Below are 22,130 nucleotides of genomic sequence, written 5' to 3' on the forward strand. Positions count from 1 at the left end.
GTTACTTGTTCCTTTGCAGTCTACGCATGCTGTCGCAGCTATACACCTTAAAATATAATGGTCATGTTATAAATAGGGGGTAGGGAAATTAAGCTTTCATTTCATTTGGATCTTTTTTGATATATTTCAGAGGTTTAGTTGAAAACCCTCAAACTGTTTGGAACTTTTAGTTTAGTTTTAATGTTCCTACTAACTACTTCTTCCAATTAAGGTTCAAGGGGGAACTGGAGCCTATCCCAGCAAGCAAAAGTTCAAAGTCAGGATACACCCTGGATGTGATGCCAGTCCATCACAGGACTGACACACCTACACAGACACGCACACCATCACACCAGGGCTAGTTTTCACAGAAGCATACCAGTATGTTTTTGAGGTGTGGGAGGAGAACATACAAACTCCACACAGATAGCACCCCAGGCTGAGAATTGAACCTTGGGCTTCAGCACATGATGCCATAGATTTAATGTTAATTTCATTATTGAATCATTGAGAAAATCACTGGAGTATCAGGTGAATTTCTCCACATATAGTGTATATAATATTGTCTGCATTATCCTAGAAAACTCAGTTATCTGTATTTGAACTGCATAGCATAAAAAATACATGAAGATGCAGTTTGAAAGTAAGTTTAGTTTTGCAGCATACCCAAGCAGAATCATAAATATACAATATAAGAATATAATCATAAAGGCAGACAGAATTTATTAAATTTAGCAGTTTTACATCTAACAAAGGAAAAAGTAAAAAACTTGTTATAAATAAATGTTAGAATTTAAAAAATGTTGGGAGAACCATTTTTAAGAATTGCTGGGGACAATCTTCCTGTTATTTGCACTGCTAAGACTTTCATGTTGCCTTTTTGAAGGTACTGTCCTACTTGCAAAAATGACACCAGTGAAGTTGTGAAGGCAGGTGAAAAACTGAAGGCGAGCAAGAAGAAGGCCAAGATGCCCTCTGCACACACTGAGAGCCAGAGGGACTGGGGCAAGGTGAGTTTGTGATGTAAATGACCTGTGGGTGTGGTTATAGACCGTCAGCTGTTAGCGCTGCTTGGTCACTTTACTAGTATCTGTCCACTCCAATAAACTTTGAAATTGTCTCACCATTTAATGAAACATTGTGTCTCCCTAGACTCATTGATAGGAAAAGTTAAATAATGTAGCATTAAAGCCGGCATCTAACAACTGTTGTACTTTAAGAGCATATTTTTTGCAGCATATTGCCTAGCTATTGTTATTTTTAGTTATTATATATTTGTCAGATGCCTTTGAATAGGTCACTTTTACAGACAAAATGGTTACTTACCAAGTGTAATAGTCATATGACTAATAGTTGGATAAATTATAAACGATTTGATTAACTACTGCCATTTAAAGTACAATATAGAAGATAAAATTAAAAAACTACTGCTATAGAATAAACTTGACAAAAATACAGTTATGAATAAAAATATGTAAAGACTGCAGAGCAATTCAATCTTGACGTTGGCAATAGAGGGCAGTAGGAGTTCAGACCACATTCTTGTAGTGACAAGGCTTAAGAGATTAATCAGTGTCAGTCGACAAGCATTATGTTGTAATTACATTTAGTCTTAACCTCTCTAATACTTATCAAGGTCCTTGTCTAGGAATCCCAAACAAAGAATTACAAATAATGGTCCTTGGACAGTTTATATTTGTCTTACAGTATTTACATTTTTAAAAGCACATGAAATATTATGTTCTTCATTTAGTGTTGGGAGAAAAAAATGGATTTTTAGTGAGCATTGTTGTACAAAATACAAAAATGAAATGTCCATGTTCATCAGAATGTACAGTTGACAAAGATAAATATTACTACAACACACTGATACTACAACAAGTAGTACCATATCAGGACATTATATATTACAAATGTGTAAGGCTATGTGTGCAACTCATATTGTTAGTACAATGAGGACTAGACATACATTTCCCTGTCAGAATAGTTTGTTTACTGGAGCTTATGTGGAAGCAAATGTAGACGGTGAGAGAAGTGACAGTACAACAACAGCATCCCCTCCTCGTAGAGAAGAGGCATGCATGCATGAGGCAAACAGTTCTGCATCCATCCTGACAGAATAAACACATAACAAGAATATGCATTTTTTCACTTTTCTCAACTCAGAGTTAGTGTCGGTATATTTATTATATGGTATACTACCATTTTCTGTGCATTTTACTCACCTGGAATTTAAGAACATTTCAATTTATGTTGTGATTTGCAAAACAAGAAATTGGTGACAGGATCAGGGGTTTTCGAGTTCTTTCAAGGTTATTTGAGTATTTGCTTCAGTTACTAAAAATATGCATGTAGATTATAACTATAATATTGTCAATGTGTACATAGTTGTAAAATTATATCCAAATATCATTTACTGTGGTATGTTCTCTTTCAGCTCCTCTGTATTTTTCCTCAGTGGAAAAGTGAGATGAATAGCTCTGAGTAAACAGTGAGGAACCGTTTTAACCAGTTGTGCATTTTTGTTTTTCTCCTTTTGCAGTTTAAATGGAATACATAGGTTGGGTCCTCAGTTAGATAAGTAAAACGTGTTTCAGCTCCTTATGCAGAGATGAGAAAATAAGCATGAGATGAGGGTATAAGCAAAATTAACTTGTTCATAACTTGTGAACACAAAGGAGCCTTAGCTGATCTATTGTCACTGTATCAAGTTTTCAAGGACATAAGGAAGTTACAGATGAGAAGAGGCTATTTGTCTGATGTGGCTAATTTGGTTGCTAACAGTTAATTCAATGATCACAAGATAATGGCTTTTCAACATGACTAGTTTAAGACTGTCACAACCCTTTGTGTAAAAAGGCACCTCTCATTCACTATGTTTATTTCAAAATTGCCAATTGTGTTTCTTATAGGCACCTAATTAAGAAAAAAGGAACTGTGTGTTAAGCACCTCTCACCTTGCAGCTATAATCCCCAGAACTGCACACAGGGAGAGAGAATGAGAAAGTGTAGGCAGACTCCTCCAGCCTGCCTACTTTCATGACTTTTGCCTTTTTGTATGTCACAGGAAACACAGCTAAGGTTGATTGATGGTTCATTCTCAGGCAGCTCTACATGTCCATAAACACCAAGGTTTCACTCAAAGGCCTAGAAGATGAATCCCTCCCTACCCTCAGTGGTGCTCACCTAATGGTGCCCCATCACATCTGTGATGCAGTTGGCTAGTCACATGACCGTGTATCTAAGCCTCTTAGAGCTCAGCCTGCGCTCAGACTTTGCTGGTTGATCTGAAGGCTCCCTGTTCTCAGTTTTAAATTCAATTACATTTATTTTTATGTAGCGCCTTTCACAACAAGGTTGCCCCAAGGCGCTTAACAAAGCAAGTGACCATACATGTTGTGAATGCACATTCTAGTAGTGTCTGCTTGTATTGCCTGATTATTGTTAGTTTTTGATTCTGGAGAGTCCATGTAGTTGACTTAATCAATTAATTTGAATACTCAAATCAGGTCTCCATTCTTCCCTGTTGAGGATATCAAAACATTCAGTTATTTAGCCTGAAAGGTTAACCAGTAAATTGCATTATAAAATTTTAATGTAACATCTGTACCTTTCACTGTAATTATAATATTCTTTTTGCTATTTTATGCTTCTGCACTTTGTCTAGAGCAGGGTTTCCAATCTTGGTCTTAGAGGCTCACATACCAGATGGTTTTCATTTTAATCAAGCTTTGTAACTTACTTGAAGCCTTAATTGAAGTAATACATTGCTTGATTGGAACTGTCTTTTTTTCCACTCAAAACCTGGAAATTGTGTTACTTGTAACAAAATACACTTATTAAAATGTGACCTTCAAAATCAGTAGTTCAGATTAATCCTATTATTAAGTCAATTAAAAGCTGAATTGTGTAACTTAGAGCTGAGCTGAAACACAATTCCAGAATGTAGATCATTCATACAAATTAGGAAGTGCGGTGGGACTAATATAGATCCCTTAGGTGTACCACTAATTACAAAATCCCAATTCAATGATTCATGCCTTATCCGCCTTCTGTGTTCTTCTGTCCTTTATTCACCTGATATATTTACTGTTTGTAGCGTGAAAATATTCTATGAGGAACTTTATCAAACAATTATTAAAAATCTAGATATTTTCATGTTGTATTATGTATTTCAATCAAATTCTAATTGTTTGTTCAAACAACTTCTAACAAGCTACTTACAGTACGTAAGATTGACCTTTTCTAAATATATTTTGACTATCCCCTGCAATCATTTTTGTATACAGATTATTCCGTAGTTTTGCTCTAAGTATGTAGGAGGAAGTTGGAGCACCCGATGAAACCCATGCAAACACAAGGACAACAAACGATGCTGAGAGCAACCCAGGTCCAGAACCCAGGGCCCCAGCACTACACGACAGCATTGCTAACCAATGCTCCACTGTGTTTCCTTAAGTACAATTGGTACAATATATTCAGACTCTGGACATTTATCTTAAGTGCTGCTGAAATGTGTAGCTCCTCTACCTCTTCTGCCATTTCTAATATTGCTTAGTATAGAACTCTCTTTCCTTAGCCCAAGCATTTAGTGATTTCTTCATGAGGGTTTGGGGCCATATGATATGGTAATAACTTTCTTATGCACAAAAAGAAAATGAGGAAAACAAACCATTAATACTAAGTCAGCCTTGATATTGACTCATTTCCTTCCAAGCAGAGCTCTTGAAGCAATAAGACAATGAAATGCAGACAAACATTTGAAACTGCTAGTGGGATCTAGCTGGCCATAATCATACATTGTCATAAACAGAAAATCTGAATGAAACATGAAGCACTGTTCGGCTGTTCTCATTTAGCATTTTGGCAAGGTTTAATTTTTCTGTTGATGCAAAAGAGTGGTTCTAAACAACTACACTATAATGTAAAACGGGCACATTTTAAATGATTTTAGTCCCATTTTTAATGCTGAAACCATTGTTGTATTTTATTTCAAGTTATATTATTTTATACATTTTGATTTTTTAAATAATTTCAGTTATTTTTATATTTGAATAGTCTAAACATTTGAATAGTTTATTAAATAGCATTCTTGTGTTTTAGTTGAAATAATTAGAATTTTTGGACAGGAAATCATTAGAATTGAAGTTTTGGCAAAAGCAATCAAGACATGACTGGTTGAAAAGGTCCAAATGTTCTTCAGGTAAAGTACTGAAATATCTTCCACCACATAATGCATTCATTTATTTTGTTCCTGTTACAACTGTGAGATGTATTCAATATGCAAGTAAGCTAACTGAAATAAAGGTGACTTTTGTTGTGATGTGTGATACAGTGTTTTGGGGAGAAAGAAACACATTAAACCTTTAGTTTAATAGGTTTAAGTAGTTCAGGTGGGTAGCTGCGTCAGCATATGTAGGCTGCAAAATAATAAGAAATAGGTTTATTCCATGCTGAAAAGAGGAAGAAAGAAAACAACGTTTCGGCTGTGGAGCCTTCTTCAGGTGTGAGAAAGACAGGGCAAGGAAGAATTTTAAATGTGCCCATTTTACATTATACTGTTGTTTATAACCACTCTTTTTCATCAACAGAATTTAACCTTGCCAAAATGCTAAATAATATGTTTGTTGTGCTTCTCTTTTTTTGCAGGGGATGGCCTGTGTTGGTCGGACTAAAGAATGCACAATTGTCCCCTCAAACCACTATGGGCCCATACCTGGAATCCCTGTAGGAACAACATGGAAGTTCAGAGTGCAAGTAAGCAAGTTTAAGAGATGTCTCAATAGTTTTTATTATTTTACTGCTTTCCATTGTTAATGTTTTGCTATGTTAGATGGTACAGTATATCAGTGATAATGTAGTGTTTCTGCCAAAGGAATATAATATTCCTTTGTATATTCTCCTTCTTAGTAGATTTGATTTTATATTAGCATAGGTGTGACACTCCAAATATTCTCATTGAGCCAGAATGCTAATTTTGAAATTCCTTATAATGTGTGTTGGAGACAACTTACACACTGTAGATTGAAGTTCTCACCAAAACAACATTGTGACTTAATAAAAATCTTTTCACTGACTGCCAACTCCAGGACTTATATAATATTTCTGAGGTGTATAAGGTTAATTGTTTCTAGATTAATGACAAAGAAGGTGGACATATTTTACAAAATCTGAAATACCTAGCAACAAGAGCCATACACGTTGCATTTGTTTTTTGTGCTTGGCATCAGACATCCTGTTTAAAGTCCTGTTGTTTCTAAATTACTTTCCCCTCCAAAAACTCTAGGCAATATTTTACTCACTGCAGTAATATTTATTTTAAAATGCAAATAAAAGCCATCTCCTCCGGAAGGACTTAACTACAACGATGAAAAAGATACTTTTTAAAACATGCATAAAGTGGAAAGCATTAATCTAAACCATAAAACCACTATTCAGCCACATGTTGTTAAACAAGCAGAACAGTAGAAGAAGATCCAGGCCCTTTCACACACCTAAGCTGCTGTGGTCTCGGTTGTCTTTTTGCTGGCAGGTGAGCGAAGCTGGTGTCCATAGACCACACGTGGGCGGAATCCATGGACGGAGCAATGACGGCTCCTACTCGCTGGTGCTGGCCGGAGGATTCGAAGACGAAGTGGTGAGTGCCTTGTTCAGGGTGAATGGGGGAGGCCTTGTAGTGCAGAGTTGTCTGGGAGCTGGGGGGGTTAATTTGATGTTCTGGCAGGCATTGTGATTTCCTATGCTGTTTGTTCTGTCATCTCATTACAGCAAGCTGTGCTGACCCTGTGGACAGATGAGCTTTGTACCCTGCTAACTATATTCAGGCTTCTTTTCCCCCTGCTGCTCCTGCATCCTCTCTCAGAGCTCTTCCTTGGAGTTGCAAATGTTGCTGTGCCCGGATATAAATCTCCTGTCGGCAGATAGGGAAAAGATAAAAAGCTGTGGAGAAGAATTTTAAATTAGAAGTCTTAAAGAAGCTTCCCCTAAAGACCAAGTACACCAGCTCATTCACTTTAAACTTGTACTTAGAAGATTCACTATCCCAAGTCCTAATATTGGCAGTTGCAGATGAAGATCTCTCCTGTATATGCTGTAACAGATTCACTCAGGTTATATCTGGTACATACGTGTAACAGCCATAAGAAATAAAGCATAATCATACACAAGGTATCAAAGTAATACACATGTTTTGGGAGTGTCCTATATTGGAGCACTTTTGAAAATGTGTACCTAAGATGTGCTCTCAGATGTGTGTGTTGTGATTTTACTGTACCTCTGACTGCTCCCTGCACACAAGAAATACTCTCGGGTTGCATTTTTGTAGTGCAGAAACAGTGGTATTGGGTATTATTTTAAGATCATGTATGAACTCCCATTCTGTTTTTGTATTAGTTGTTCTGTTTGCCTTTGCAAAATATCTTTTGTTTAAAAAATGCAGTGTGGAGATATACGTTTTTAATGAAAAATCTCCTTTGTATCTTAATATGATTTAAAAAGGGAAGATAAAACCAACATTTGAGATTGTTAAATCGGAAGATCAGTGAGAAATAAGAGCATAAAAAAGGTGAAGAACGATAAGAAAAAGTAATTACCTTAATAGGTTTACATCTACAGTAGCAATAGGTAAACAGCCATACAAAAACAAGCATTATAATACACAAGGTATTAGAATGATACAGAATGCTAAATTGCACATTGTAAAATAAAAAACTGCAACCCTAGAAACTGGTAGCTACTTACAGTTTTTTTAACAGTAAAAATTCTTTAGTCCCTTACTAAGGAATTACTAAGGAACTCATAATAAAGAGTTATAATGAGATGGAGGAGACATGCTGTTCACTTACAATACTGTAAGCTCTCCGACGACAGCAGTAGTCAACACATTGAACGACAGCCTCAGTCTTAAGCAGTATCAGGTCTAAAGAGCTCAAAAGAACAGTTTCAGTGAACACTCTTTGTTGAGCCACTTCAGAGCACCAAGACAGGCCTTTTAGCATATAGTTAATATATATATAAAAAAATGAAAATGTGAAAAATAGAATAGTTTAAAATATGAAGAATAGAATTATTGTTATTTTAAAATTAATCATAATAATTTGTAAAAGCACCTCAGTATAAGAAAACTATAAAGGTGTTTGAGATGTAAGTATAATTTGTAAGAGGACTCGTATTTTGGAGCTTCGGTCCTAGAATGCAAGTTGTATCCTTATATCCCTGTATTCTAAGATTTCCAGTTGAGAGCAACATTTTAAGAACCAGGGCTTCCTTCTCCAGCACATAGTGCTTTTGTGGCTAAATGGAGTCGATTCCACTGCAAGGGTGCAGTGGAATCTGCACCCTTGGCCTCTTCTCCTGTCTGGTCAAATGGCAGACAGGATATTCTGAGCTGGAGCCGTGTCAGTCCTCTGGGTCAATCTGACACCCTGCTACTGTATATATGAGGCAAATTTTAATAATAATTTGTAAATTCTGTTCTTTTGAGAATTTAGTTTTGAGCTGACCAGCAAAATAAGAAAGACTCCATTATAGTTTCACATTAGGAAATATTGGTGACTCGTGGCTGAATCACTGATGATTATAGTGTTTGTTTTTTTTGTCAATCCCATCTTAATAATGATTGGGCTTTCCTCCTGTCTCTCCTAAAAGGACAGGGGAGATGAGTTCACCTACACCGGGAGTGGGGGGCGAGACCTTTCAGGAAATAAGCGAATTGGAGAACATTCATTTGACCAAACCTTGACCCACATGAACAGGTACCTGTCAAGATTTTCAGCCAATGTTTAGTTTCATTTTATTTTCTCTTGCCTTTACCACTCTTAGACCATTAAAATCTGTCTTTGTTTAAAAATGCAGTTCAGCCTTAACATTCTCTTTTCTAATGTTTTGTATTGAGGTCAGCAAACTTTAAAGGACTTTGACTTTTCATTGACTGACCAGTCTTGATCCAACCTCAGCCTTTCACTCTCTACACCTTTCAAAGGGCTCTGGCTCTGAACTGCGATGCCCCCCTCAATGACAAAGATGGGGCGGAGTCCAGAAACTGGCGAGCGGGGAAGCCAGTGCGTGTGGTAAGGAGCTCCAAAGGCAGGCGCATCAGCAAGTACGCACCGGAAGAGGGCAACCGCTATGATGGCATCTACAAGGTGGGCCTCTTCTCCAGTCTGAGGCAGATGGTTCATGGAAGGGTTTAGACATGGGCCAAGTTTAATTGTCAGTACCCTGCACTCTTTTACCAAACTGAAACAAAATAAAAAATGTGCAGACAGATGGAAATATAGGTCTGCATATGTCACAGGAGAACCAAAGGATTTTGTATAATTAATTCATGATTGTGAGAAGCTAGAGAGGTAAATTGCTGAGTTTCAGAAAATCAATAATATGACTATGACAATATCTATTATCAGATAAGCTATGGCTCATTTTTTCTCTCATGTCTGAATAATAAGTTCATGGTTTATTATTTTATTGTATTTTATCCTATCTTAGCTCATGACCTGTTGAGCTAGCCAAGGAAACAAGGTTTTACTGTGCAGGTTCAAAATCAATCCAAGTGTGAACTGAAAGAACTAGTGTTCTAGCAATGACTTTTTGTGATCATTTTTCAACAAAACATATTTGTTATTGTAACTATTATATTCCTTCCATACCACACAACACCTCCCATCTGTTATCTCCCTCAGTGCAACCTCTTCCAAGCTTCTACCCAGGAACCCTTAAAATACAGGTAGCTGTAATGGAACCTTCCTGTTGCCTGGTTGACTGTAAACAGCAGCACTCTGATCCTCCACTGTCCTCCCACCAGCACCATGAATCCAAGCTCCATCTTGGAATATCAGGATAAGCTAGAATCCAGTGATGCCAGAAGGAGGAATGTGGAGCAGTCAATGCAGTGTCAGCAACCAGAGCTTGGAACTTGGATTCCAACTGGGATTTTAGACTAAAAAAATGTTTACTTATGGAAAATGTCAAACAAAAGTAAAACAGATTTTAATTGTACATAAGTGTTAACTAGTCAACCTTAACTTGTAATGGTGCCCTGTGTTTTAGGTAGTAAAGTATTGGCCAGAAATTGGTAAGTGTGGTTTCTTGGTGTGGCGCTACCTGCTGAGGCGTGATGACTCAGAGCCAGCACCCTGGACACCTGAAGGGGCTGAGCGAATCAAGAAACTGGGCCTGTCTGTGCAGGTAAGAAGAGCCTGACAAGAGACTTCTGTCTGTCTGAAAAAAGGCACTTAACACTGAAACATTCTCGTAACTCATTCAAATGACACCTACACAAGTTCAGCTCATTAATGCCTCCATTTTTAAAACCATGTTAAAATGCTGGTCTCAAAGGGCTGAAATACAATGTTTATGTCTATATCTTTCAAGGTTATGTTATGTTTTAAGAACAGTCACTATAAATTATGGGAATTAATATAAATTAGTTTTCACTTTTTATTTTAGCTTTGTACTGCCCTCCACGTACTGCCAAGTCTGAAACTGGCAATCAAACTGGCAATTCACAAGGGTGGTGTTATAGAATAGTATATAAGAATAGAGATCCATTAACATTGGTACAAAACCTTTTAAGAGTATTCATATTCAGTTTTACACTGTTATTAATTTTGTGTCTTTAAATTTCTACAGAAAGTAAATGAGCATCTGATGGAGTGCATTGCAAATTGCAGTAACCTACATTGGTGCACTGTTTAATTGCAATTATTTAATTAAATTTAATAAAACAAAATGTAAACTGTCTGTGTATGAATTGACAATTTAAATGCAATTTCAGTATTAAAATGAAGAAATCTTTCACTTAAAGTTTTCAATTTGTGTGTTAATTTTTAAAGAGTAGTACATGGGAGAAGAAAATGAATATAAACTCCAATGTAAATCCGTTTATAATCTGCAAGAAGAAATGTATAGTCACTACACGTAGATCAACAACAAACATTTTTCTTTACAAAGAATAAGGTGATTTACAGTCACTGCTGAAACAGAAATGTGAAAGAAATAGTTGTCCACTAGTTTTACAGTGTCTGTATAGTGTTAAAAATGATATGTTTGTAAATCAAAAAGGTAGCAGGTACAATGATTATTTATAACAACAATGCACAAGTTTATTCTAAGAAATATAAATAAATAAAAGAATAAATGTCTTGTAAATCCAACAATATGATGAATGTTGTTCTGGCTGAATAAGTCATCACTGAAACTCGGTTTTCCATTGTTATGTCTCTGTTTTGTTCTTGGGGTTATAGCGCACTTCTGCAGGCTTATTACTGCAAACTGTTTGCTGCTTCCTAGTGCCAGCTTCAAGCAAAGCCAATAGAATTTAATAAGAAACAGATAGATTCTTATGTTTTAAAACCATCCTGTACAACAGTCAGAAACCACAGCACAAAGCATGTCCACAAAGTACAGTGACCATATGTAACCTTTGAAACCACTAAAACCTGGATTTACAATATGCTGTACAGAAAAAAAATGTAGTTGTCAGTGAGTGTTTTGACAATCCAAAATTGTTTAAGCATTAGTTTCTGGTTATAATGGGTTCCTGAGAAAATGTCTCAAATTGCAAAAGGTTGTCTTTTGCCGGATTGCTATTGGAATCTGCTGTATATACATATGCAGAAGGTTTAAAAAAAAAGCTTGAGTTTAATGAAGAAAACCTTTGAGACCATTACTGTTGTAACTATTTGCAGTCAATGTTGTGTACTGTATATGCATAATCTGGTCTGAGTCAAGTTACAACTGTCCACATTTTTTTGTCCATTATTCATGACTTTAGCAGTTAGACCAAAGAAAACACTGATTCGAAATACACTTACTGTATATACAGTACATGTTAAGATTTTTCACTGGCATCACGGTTTTTAGGTTTCACTGCGGTTTTTCAGGAGAAGGTTGGTATTGTGGCAGTTAGCCATGCTGCTTCACAGCTCTTTGGTTCTGTGTTCATTTCTGGACTGGGGTACTTTCTGTTCGGAGACTGCAAACTCATCCCATGTTCAAATGGGTTTTCTCCACCTTGGATCTGGTTATTTGGTGTATCTAAACTGTGTGTGTGCCCTGCCATGAACTGGCACTCCGTTCAGGATGTACAGTAGTCCCACCTGTGCCTTGTGCTTTCAGAATAGGTTCGAGGTTGGCACAACCCTTAACAGGAACAATCTGCTTTCTGATAATGGTTAGGTGGACTTTGGTCCATCTGCAAAAGATAAAAACATATCAGTCTTTTATTTGCAATATCACTTTTTCCAACCATTGTCACAGAGCACTTTACTGAATGATATAGCAATATATATAATTGCTATATAATTCAGCGTAAAGTTTACAAAAGGCATTGATATACTATATTTCCTGCCTTAGCTTAAGTCTCTTTTTCTAGTTGGCACTTTCCCTTAATAATTTCTTTCAAAGCTGTAGATTTTCTAGCTCCCATTTATTTTGGATTATATTTTCTTCTGAATGCTGTATTATTTAGTTTTTTTAGTCTTTCTGACTAAACAGTGCTATTTAGTAGATCTGTGATGTACAGTATCTGTCTAGCCACTAGTTAGGTTTTAGAGATATAAAACCAGAATTATACCAATACCGATAACATTTATGTAGTACTAATTGGAAAATGATGATCAAATAGCATCATTTCCCCATTAGTACTACAGGCTCTCAATGATCTATATGTATTTTGTTGAACTGTTTCTTTTGAATGAGTGCAGTAGTTGTCTTATGCTCTAAGTGATAGAAACAAAATAGAAACAAAATCTTTAGAGTGTTTAGGTGTTTTCTGTTGTATTTTTCTTTTATTATTTTTTCGTTCTTTTCTTTCTCTTATTCCCTTGTTCAATCTTGATTTCTTTCCTGTCTTTCATTTTATCTGGAAACACTCTCTAATCTTTTTGATGTCTTATTTTCTTGGGCAGTACCCTGAGGGCTACCTGGAAGCTATGGCCAACAAGTCCAAAAAGGACAGAGGCAAGAGGAACTCTGGGAAACAGGATAAGCCAGAGAAGGCAGAAAAGAAGGAGAAAGGGAAGGAGGAGAAGAAAGAGCCAGAGACCTGCCCCCAGAGCAATGGCAGTCAGAAGAGACCCCAGGAGACAGGTGCACACCATCACCCCAGACGCAGTTGTCAACTGCATTTGTATAACCAGGACAGTTTCCACAGATCACCTTTTTAAAGCTGTGAAGCAAGCATTTAAGCATTTGTATTAATATTCAGGTTGCTTCTTAGATGTTGAGGGTTAGAAAAGACTTAAAACTAGGACTTATGGTGGCCTTGTAGCAAAACTCAGAAAGCGATTTGAAAAGCAGCAACATGAGATATATTAATTTCAGTGTTATTTTGTCCTATTGAACCCTCAGTGGATGTCTTGCCAGAGTACATTGGATGGTAACTTTGTACTGTTTGAACAGGTGTTTTGTGTTTCTTTTTTTTGTGTGTCTCAGAGACACAAGATCATGAGACTCCAGCCAAGGTGGGGAAGTTGGCAGAAAAAGGAGAAGCATTCCAGCTTTCAGCACAGCAACAATGGCTCATCCGGGAGGACTGCCTCAACAGGAAACTCTGGGATGAAGCCCTCAATTGCATCATGGAGGGACCAGTAAGGCAGTATTGTTATTATTATTATTATTATTATTATTATTATTATTGTTATTATTAATATTCATTCCTGTAGAGAAGTAACAGGAACCAGCAGCCTAGGATGTCATTGTAGTGCTAGTGCAATACAGGCTACAGAAAAAATAATTAACTAATATTGCCTTCTAGTTTTGCCTTAAGTGATGTATTGGAACTATCAATTTTCACAGGAGACAGCCTATTGACCCAAAAAGAGACATCTTTTCAGAGATGTTATTACTGGACATGGATTGCACCTGACTCATAAAATTAAAAAAAAACTGAGCAACACTACCAATATTGAGTATCATTGAGTAATTGAGCAGCATAGTAATTGAGTACTTGAGCATAGTCTTAGCTGACCAGGTTTTTACCGATCCTGCTTTGTGTTTTGTGCCCGTCTAATAAATAGAGAAAAATCACATTTATTTTCATATCCCTTTTGGTCTTTTTTATTTTTTGAAGCTCAATTAAAATCGTTTCTAAATAGCCACTAGAGATATATATTTTTTCTATTTTAATTCTATTTGGTATCATCACTAATACAATCTCTGTCTTGCCCTGATGAGTCTCTAAAAGAAATTTCATCTCTAACACTTGAACAGACTGGTGTCTCTCAATTGTTGCTCTGAATGGAGTTCCTGAGATTGTGTATTAGCATGTTTTGGAATAATTTAGCATAGCATTATGGAAACCACATAATGTGTACTGTAGTAATGAATGAGGGAAAGGAGAAATATGTGATAATATAATTTATTTATATTAATATGCGATAATAATATATAGTATTATCCTGAAGAACTTAAAGCCATTGGTACATTTGACTCATTCAGTTTTAAGTGCTTAATATAGGGGTGGGCGATATGGCCAAAAACATTATAACTATAAAAATGTTCATATCTGTCGATATCGATAATTATCACGATAAATGTCAAATCATTATTTCTTTCAAGTTTAAAGGCAGATTTTTTCTCCTGAGTGAAAGTTGAAGAAACCAGACAGTTAATTGGTAAATTAAACAACTCTTTATTTTAAGAACACAACAAACACTTGCCAAACAGCAGAAACATTAAACAAATCTGATGTAGAGAGTATTCAAGTCTTTTTTATGTCAAAATATGCATTAGTAAAATTTACAAAATAAATATCTTAATAGAAAAATTAAATACTGCAGTGTCATAAAACACAATAAAAGATGGCTAAGACAGACTGCAATGTTTAAAGTGCTCTGTTTTATGTCTGATCGTAAAAAGCCAAAATATCTCCAAATCACCGAAGTTGAATGACCTTTTCTGTCGACGACGTCATAGTCCTTCGAGCTGGTCGTTGGCAGCACTACATTTGCTTCAGTGTCGCTCATTTCTCCACTCTAACTACAATCCTGTCAGCCACCACAGTGTGGGTAAACAACACCACTTTAGCTGCCCGGTCTGCAACACGCACACGCACTCACGCAGTATTTTACACAAAGCATAAACATATTTATCGAACGTTTATCGAACTTTTGTTAAAAATATATCGCAGAAAATTATATCGCGATAGTTATTGTTATCGAATTATTGCCCAGCACTAGATGAATACATTTATTCACTTAGGCTAATAGCAGAGGTACTTCTTTCTGAGTCTTTCTCTCTGTTGTCAGATATGTTTTGAGTGGAGGAAAGGGCATTGGAATATGGTGTGGAAAGGTTGGAAAAGTATTGTGATTGATCTCCAATTATATATTTTGTTTCTCAAAAAGTCTTTATCTGAAAATGGAGGTTGACTTTAGTGGGCATGTGTACTGGTTTGCATATTGTCTTAATAGTACCATGCAAGTCAGTAGTATCTGGGATAATGGGTTGCTGGTAGCTAGGAACCACGGGTGTGTACCTGATCACAGTTATTTTCTTGTTCATCCAGAACTTTCTTAGGAAGGTGGAGCAGATCTTCATGTGTGTTTGTTGCCAGGAGCTGGTGTATCAGCCTATCACAACAGAGTGTCTTCACAATGTCTGCAAGGTAGGAAAAAGGCTGCGGGTATTAGCCATGTACAGAGGGTGTTATCTGCTGTTGAGTTTATTAAACCAACAGTTAATTATTTAATTAAATTCAGTTCAAAATACTTTATTCATTCTCAGGGGAGGCATTTTAAGTTAATTATGCACAAATTGCATTAATCAGGGATTTAACATTTGACATTTGAAACTTAAACTTGAAAAATTAGTTGTGTTAAAATCTAACTTTATTTGAGTACCATCTAAAAAAATACAGTTGACATCAAATTTATTCATACCCTTGATTCAGCATAATGGTAGTAATGTATGTAATGTCAGTGGGAATATTGGCATCAACAAAAATTTAAGTGTGGATTATGAAAACATGGATATTTGTGAGACTATCAATGCTGGATATTGTAAAAAAAAGTGAGGGAAATTGCAGAACATTTTCTTTATATAGTAGTTTAAAGTTATTTATATTGTCAGTAAATTAGTCTATATTTTATTAATTCTTCTTTGCCTTTACGTTTTGGAGTACCATTTGTAGTAGATTTGGAGATATCGTATTTTTGGTTATCATTCAGCTGGAAGGCTCAATTGCCTGTCTAAAGAATTTTAGATAAAATATCCTAGTATTATCATAGTGTTTATCCTTGTAAAAGTACAATATTTACCCTCTTCCAAATATGTCCCATTTTGTTGAACTAGAAAGCAATAATGAAATTGTTAACAAAATGATGCACATATTTAAAGTGAATTTTTTTAATTGAAACTTGAATCTATAAACTAAACCCTTTGTGGGTGAAATAAGTTAAATCTCAAGAAGTCCTGGAAAGGAAATTCAATGCTAAAATATGTTGATTAAATATACCGCTTTTTCCATAATTAGGTCATAAGTGAATTTACTTGTCTAATCCAGTCAAAGTGTATGGAAGCCCGTTTCCGCCAGGGAGTAAAAAAAAAACGCGCTATGGTATCTCAGAATTGCGACTTAGCATCTCAGAATTCCGACTTTATATCTCACATTTGCGACTTCGAAATAGCCATATTTCATTGTCTGTCCTTTTGTTTTTGTAACGGATTCGGGTTCTAGGGCTTGTGCCCTCGCCGCTCCCACCCTAGTTCGTGGCTCGCTGCACTGGCTCACTTTCTTTAACCCCGGCGGCCAGCATCCCTGTTATGCGCAGGGGAGGGTGGTGTACTGCAACCAGATCGTACAACCTGTATGTCGGCCGTTCCGTTACACTATTTTCATGAATCGTACAGGATCATAGGATCTATAAGCCTGAAGACTTGTCCTGTACAGTGCCCTGATAAAAATCAAATTAATTACACTAATTTTTATAGAATCCCATTTCCGCCAGTGAGGCTTCCATAGTACCCGGATGGAATAGTGCACGGTGGGCTTTTTAAAAATAGTTTTTATTTACGTAGACAGAATATGAAATAAGATACAGAAATAGACACTTCACATCCAGAAGAATTCACAATTATAAAAGCTGAAACATACTTTTTTACGTATTTCCATTGTATGTCCTTTTTTACTTAAAAAAGAAGGTTTTCTTTAGCTCAGCTGGCAAGACTCAGGTTCGGGCCAGTGCAGTGAGGCACGAACTAGGGTGGGAGCGGCGAGGGCCATTCCCTAGAAACCGAATTCATTACAATAACAAAAGGACAGACAATGAAATATGGCTATTTCGAAGTCACAAATGTGAGATATATGAAGTCGGAATTCTGAGTTGCTAAGTCGCAATTCTGAGATACCATAGCGAGTTTTTTTTTTACTCCCTGGCGGAAACGGGCTTCCATAAAAGTGTGTACTTGGATCTGATAGAAAATCAGCAAGACATGAAAAATGTTGTCCATCAAAAATTCACATTCAGCATGACAGAGCTTAAACAAGTTTGCAAAGAAATGGCACAAATAGATTTGTGAGTCACAGCTGTAACTGCTGGCGAAAGGAACTTCCACTAAACTGTGCTATTAGCCTGTGGCGAATATTCATGCAATAAGCATATTTTAGTTTTTATTTTCATCGTGATTTTTGCTGACTTTCAACTTCCTTCACCAATAAAATTCAGTCTGAGCATATTAAATGAAATTAATATTTTAATTAATTTAAATAAATAATTTAAATTTTGAGTTTAATATGTACAGTATACATCATTTGGTAATTCAGCGAAATGGGACATCATTGAAAGGGGTGAAGTTTTATGCAAGGCACTGTACCTCCATACTTCACACAAAGGATAACATGGGCGGGACCTTTCTGTGCTGGTCATATTCCTGGTGAAACTAAAATATTGAGAAAAGTTTTATATAGCTGCTTCATGTGGTCTCATTTGAAATCAAAAGTCAAAAATGTTCCTTCCATTTTATGTTGCCATTGAATTCAGATTCATGAGGTAAGCCACACATTAGTCTTGGAGACATTGTATCCTGATGATGCCAGAGTTTTTTTTTAATTATCATTTGTTGCTCTTGGCTCTGTATCATTCTTCTAAATTCTATTTCTGACTGCACACCTGGGTAAAACTTTCTTAAGTCCTTTTCCAGGTGGGTGGCAACAATAAGATAAAACTTGAACCTCTTGATAATGGACACCATAGTCAAAACTGGTATTTCTTTTTTTTATATATACCAATCACTAGTCCTCAACAAGTTATTGAGGTTGGTAATCTTTTATGTTAGATATTCTGGCAGTTCTCTGACTTGCCATATGATGACACAGTTCTACTCCATTTTGCTTCTGTATTCAACATCCTTTAATTCCCAGTGCTGATTTTTTCAGCATTTTTAATATATTTCGAGGTTTTGAATAATTTGATATTTCTATTTACAAAAATATATATATATTTATTTTGAGGAGGGCTGTATGCAGTATCCAATACTGATAGTCTTACAATTTCTAATGCTTTCTAATTTTTACAACTCATATTTAATATTAGTGATATCCAAAATAATAGAAAGAATGATAATTTAAGCTACATGGCAAAAAATAAAATAGTTCCCTGTGGCAAAGTCTTTATTACGACCCCAAGTGTCTAGGGGAAAAGGGGTGTAATATTTAGGATAATTTTTTTGGAAGCAGTGGGGGGTTTTGGTGAGGGACTAGGAAGCGTGATAAGGGTAAGGAACTAGAGTGGTGCCAAAGGAAAGAAAATAAACAAAAATGGAGCTGGCTAGGACAGTGAGGGAAAGCTAATCTGACTACAAAAGAAACCCCGAAACACACGGTCTTCGGCGTCTTCAACACCCTAGCTAACCTGCACTGACTACCCAAAACCATACAAGGCAAACGGCACTCACCCGTACTAAACTAGTGTACTAATACAAAATCAACTAAGTGTGTAAGTGTACCCAACAACCTAAACTAACCTTATATACAAAAGTTCACACAAAAACACAAGTGAACCAGGAAGACAAATAAGGGGAAACAAGAGTAATAAATAGGAGCAGGGTACAAAAAGAACACAAAAGTTGAACATGTAACACTGGGGCAAGGTAATGACAAAACAAGGATGAACACACAAACAAACGAAAGTACAAAGAAACTAATGTAAAACCAACAAAACAACAAAGCCGAACCTATACGAAAATACACACACACACAAAGCAAAACAAACCAACAAACGAAGCCGAAGCAATAACCAGGAGCGAAGCGAAGAGATAACCAAAACCGAACGGGACCGAAGTCAAACGAAAGGCCTCTCCTTGCTGAAAACCTCCATGTTATATGCTGAATAAGATGTGTTCTGATTGGCTGAGGCTAATTAATGATGACATCATACTGAAACAGTGGAGTGATGGTGGGCCAATGGGGAAGGGAGAACAATCAAGGGCTAGCAGTGTGGAACAGAAAAAAACACACACAGAACACACACTGGGACGTAACAGTCTTATTCTTATCAATCCAGGGAAAATTCACATGCAAAGCAACAACTCTGAAAGTTTTCAAACACAAACACCAGGTGACTGTGTGACAAATTTTACAGCAACAGTGTTTCATGGCAAAAGAAATGTGGCTTTGTTTGCATGGAATCCAAGATACCTGAACAATCAGTAGCAAGTTCAGACATTCTATTTCTTAAATCTTAAATGCTAAATTTGTCAGGCTCACGTTAGGAGCATAAAATAAGATTGAACAGTATTTTGTTTTTTATGTTATTGTTTCTTGGAATGCCATGGTCATATACTCTTATTAAGATCACCCATTATTGCCTTTGAGCCTCATATTTAGCTAAATTCAAATAAAGAAGGTACAGCGGTGGAAATATGGCTGCTAATTAGTCTACTTTCACAACACTTTAATAATTTAATAATTTTGTGGTGATACGAAGAGCTCACCAGTTAGAATATATGTTACACCTCAGTAATTTATGTGGCTCATGAAATTTCAGTTGTGAAAATATATTAATGTGGTTTTAGGAAATAAAGATTACAACTTTTAATTTTTGAGAAGGGGACATTTTCATCTTTATCTATATGTAATAGTAATCAATTAAGTTGACAGACGATACACTTGATATACTTGGTAAAAAAGAAGAATATGGCACTGCATAATTAATTGCTTTACAGCAGGAATGTACAGTTCTTGTCCTGGAAGCCCATTTTATCTGCAGGCTTTTATTTCACTCAATCAGACCATTTTCGACTAATTTGACATCTTCTCCGAGCTCCTCAGATGCTGCTGCTTTAGACACCTAGAAAACTGGCAAACATGCCTCCAAACCAGACCTGGATTGGGCACCCCTGCTGTAGAAACTATATAAAGAGATGGGTTAGGTTGAAAGTTTATGTCACCATCAGTAACAATCCTCTAAAAACTATGATTTCACTGTATGAATCTAACCTCTCCATGCTATATGATTTCACTGTATGAATCTAACCTCTCCATGTCCATTCTCTCTTTTTGAACTAGACCTGCCTGCAGAGGTCTTTCCGTGCAGAGGTCTACACCTGTCCAGCCTGTCGTCACGACCTGGGGAAAGATTACATCATGGTTCTCAACAAGATCCTTCAGTCGCTGCTGGACCAGTTCTTCCCGGGCTACAGCAAAGGTCGATGAGACGATCATGCAATGCTGTCATTTCTCAACCGACATGGACTGACAGTTCTTACCCCAGCTCTTCAATCACACCGGCCTGCCATTCGTGTACTGAGATGCCAGCAGTGGATTCCACAGCCGTTCAACAGCTCATACCTCCCCACACCTGTATCTTTTGCTCCTGATCGGAGACTGGATTCCACACAACCAACACCATCTATCTCTGAGACCAGTATCCCAGGTAGTAGCTGCCAGTCAAATTCTAAATAAAAAGAAAAACAAGTGCAGCACAAATTTAGCAGGTGCTTGAGATTTCACAACTACCTCAGGGAACAGGAGAAGGTATCGGTTGGGGGTTTCAGTTTTGTTTTTTGGTTCATTGAAGTTCAGCTCCTTGCTGCTTCCAGGTAGTTTGTGCCCGATCCATAGATGCTTTTTTGTTGTTGTTGCCGTTCTGTTATTTTTTTGTTTGCAATGAATACAACAACATTTTAACGGATACAAAATAATGTTTTAATGAGTATATCTTACAAAAACTGTGATGTGCATACCCCTTTTCAGCTATGACTTCATAATTCTGTACTTCTTTTCTGCACCGAATGGCAAGCTAATAGTCTAACTTTTGTGAGCTTCACTGTGTTTTCTTCGTTCTTGTGCCCTACAGTCGACTACTAACAGTTTAGAGATCAAATTGAAGCTTTGCTCTTGCATTAGTGTTGTGTTGTATGTTTTTATTGCACTTACTGAAGAAAAAAAAGTCACGTCTAAATTCCTTTTACTACTAAATATGCCACTTTTATATATTTTAGTTGCATATTATATTTTAATCATTAGTTCCTTTGTATGTGGCGATCTTACCTACAGCAGTCAGCTTGAAGAGGGTTACATTGCTTCATATTGTGATCTGAAATTTTATACATGGTATATTACTTGATATGTACCTATTAAATATTTTGATTCCAGAAAAGCCTGTCTCTTTTATTGGTGACTTTACCCATTCATTCATAAGTGATTTGACTTCTAAAGATCTGAACTGCCATCTTTTCCTTCTGTTGTATATACTAGTAAAGCACAAGTCCAGTATTTAAGGGCCTGTAGGTTTCCCGCTGTATAAACATTTAAACAGTGAACTAATTAGCTGTAGATGAACAATGAGAAAGTTTTTAAAATATCTGTATTTTTTTAAAGTAATCTAAGAGTTAAAAATATAATTATCTTAGGGTTTTAAACAGAAAGTACAGAAGTATGAAAAGTGAAAATTAAAAACATGAGATTTATTTTGAAAGAATAAAACTAAATTACATGCTGTTATTCACTGCTTCAAAGCCCTAGTTCCTCTCTCCAAACTCACTCACTTTAAACAATGGAAGTTCATATCCATATTTTAAAACGTACCTTGTATCTTCCTACTCCGTCACTTTCAGTCACTTTCTGCAAGTGTACAGTCAAAACAATGTAATAGTTGAATGGATTTCTTTTTCATCTGCTGCCTTTAAAATCCTTAATAGTGCTTATTTTA

At 36.3% G+C, this 22,130-nt stretch overlaps 1 protein-coding gene across 3 annotated transcripts in view; it reads left to right on the forward strand.

Moving 5' to 3' along the window:
• The window catches only part of LOC102686253 (E3 ubiquitin-protein ligase UHRF2), a 155,279-nt gene extending 133,701 nt beyond the window's left edge, over positions 1-21,578 (forward strand). For 2 of the 3 annotated variants that reach the window (XM_006627054.3, XM_015338075.2), the window contains exons 7-16: positions 866-989; positions 5,629-5,736; positions 6,512-6,616; positions 8,626-8,732; positions 8,960-9,122; positions 10,027-10,164; positions 12,888-13,068; positions 13,414-13,568; positions 15,488-15,586; positions 20,486-21,578. In XM_006627054.3, the coding sequence (XP_006627117.1) occupies positions 866-989; positions 5,629-5,736; positions 6,512-6,616; positions 8,626-8,732; positions 8,960-9,122; positions 10,027-10,164; positions 12,888-13,068; positions 13,414-13,568; positions 15,488-15,586; positions 20,486-20,632 (1,327 nt within the window). In that variant the 3' untranslated portion in view covers positions 20,633-21,578. The remainder of the gene's footprint in view (positions 1-865; positions 990-5,628; positions 5,737-6,511; positions 6,617-8,625; positions 8,733-8,959; positions 9,123-10,026; positions 10,165-12,887; positions 13,069-13,413; positions 13,569-15,487; positions 15,587-20,485) is intronic. The other variant, XM_015338069.2, reaches the window with a different exon arrangement.
• The last annotated feature ends 552 nt before the right edge of the window (positions 21,579-22,130 follow it).

The sequence above is a fragment of the Lepisosteus oculatus genome, chromosome 3 (assembly GCF_040954835.1).
Source record: "Lepisosteus oculatus isolate fLepOcu1 chromosome 3, fLepOcu1.hap2, whole genome shotgun sequence".
Classification (NCBI taxonomy): domain Eukaryota; kingdom Metazoa; phylum Chordata; class Actinopteri; order Semionotiformes; family Lepisosteidae; genus Lepisosteus; species Lepisosteus oculatus.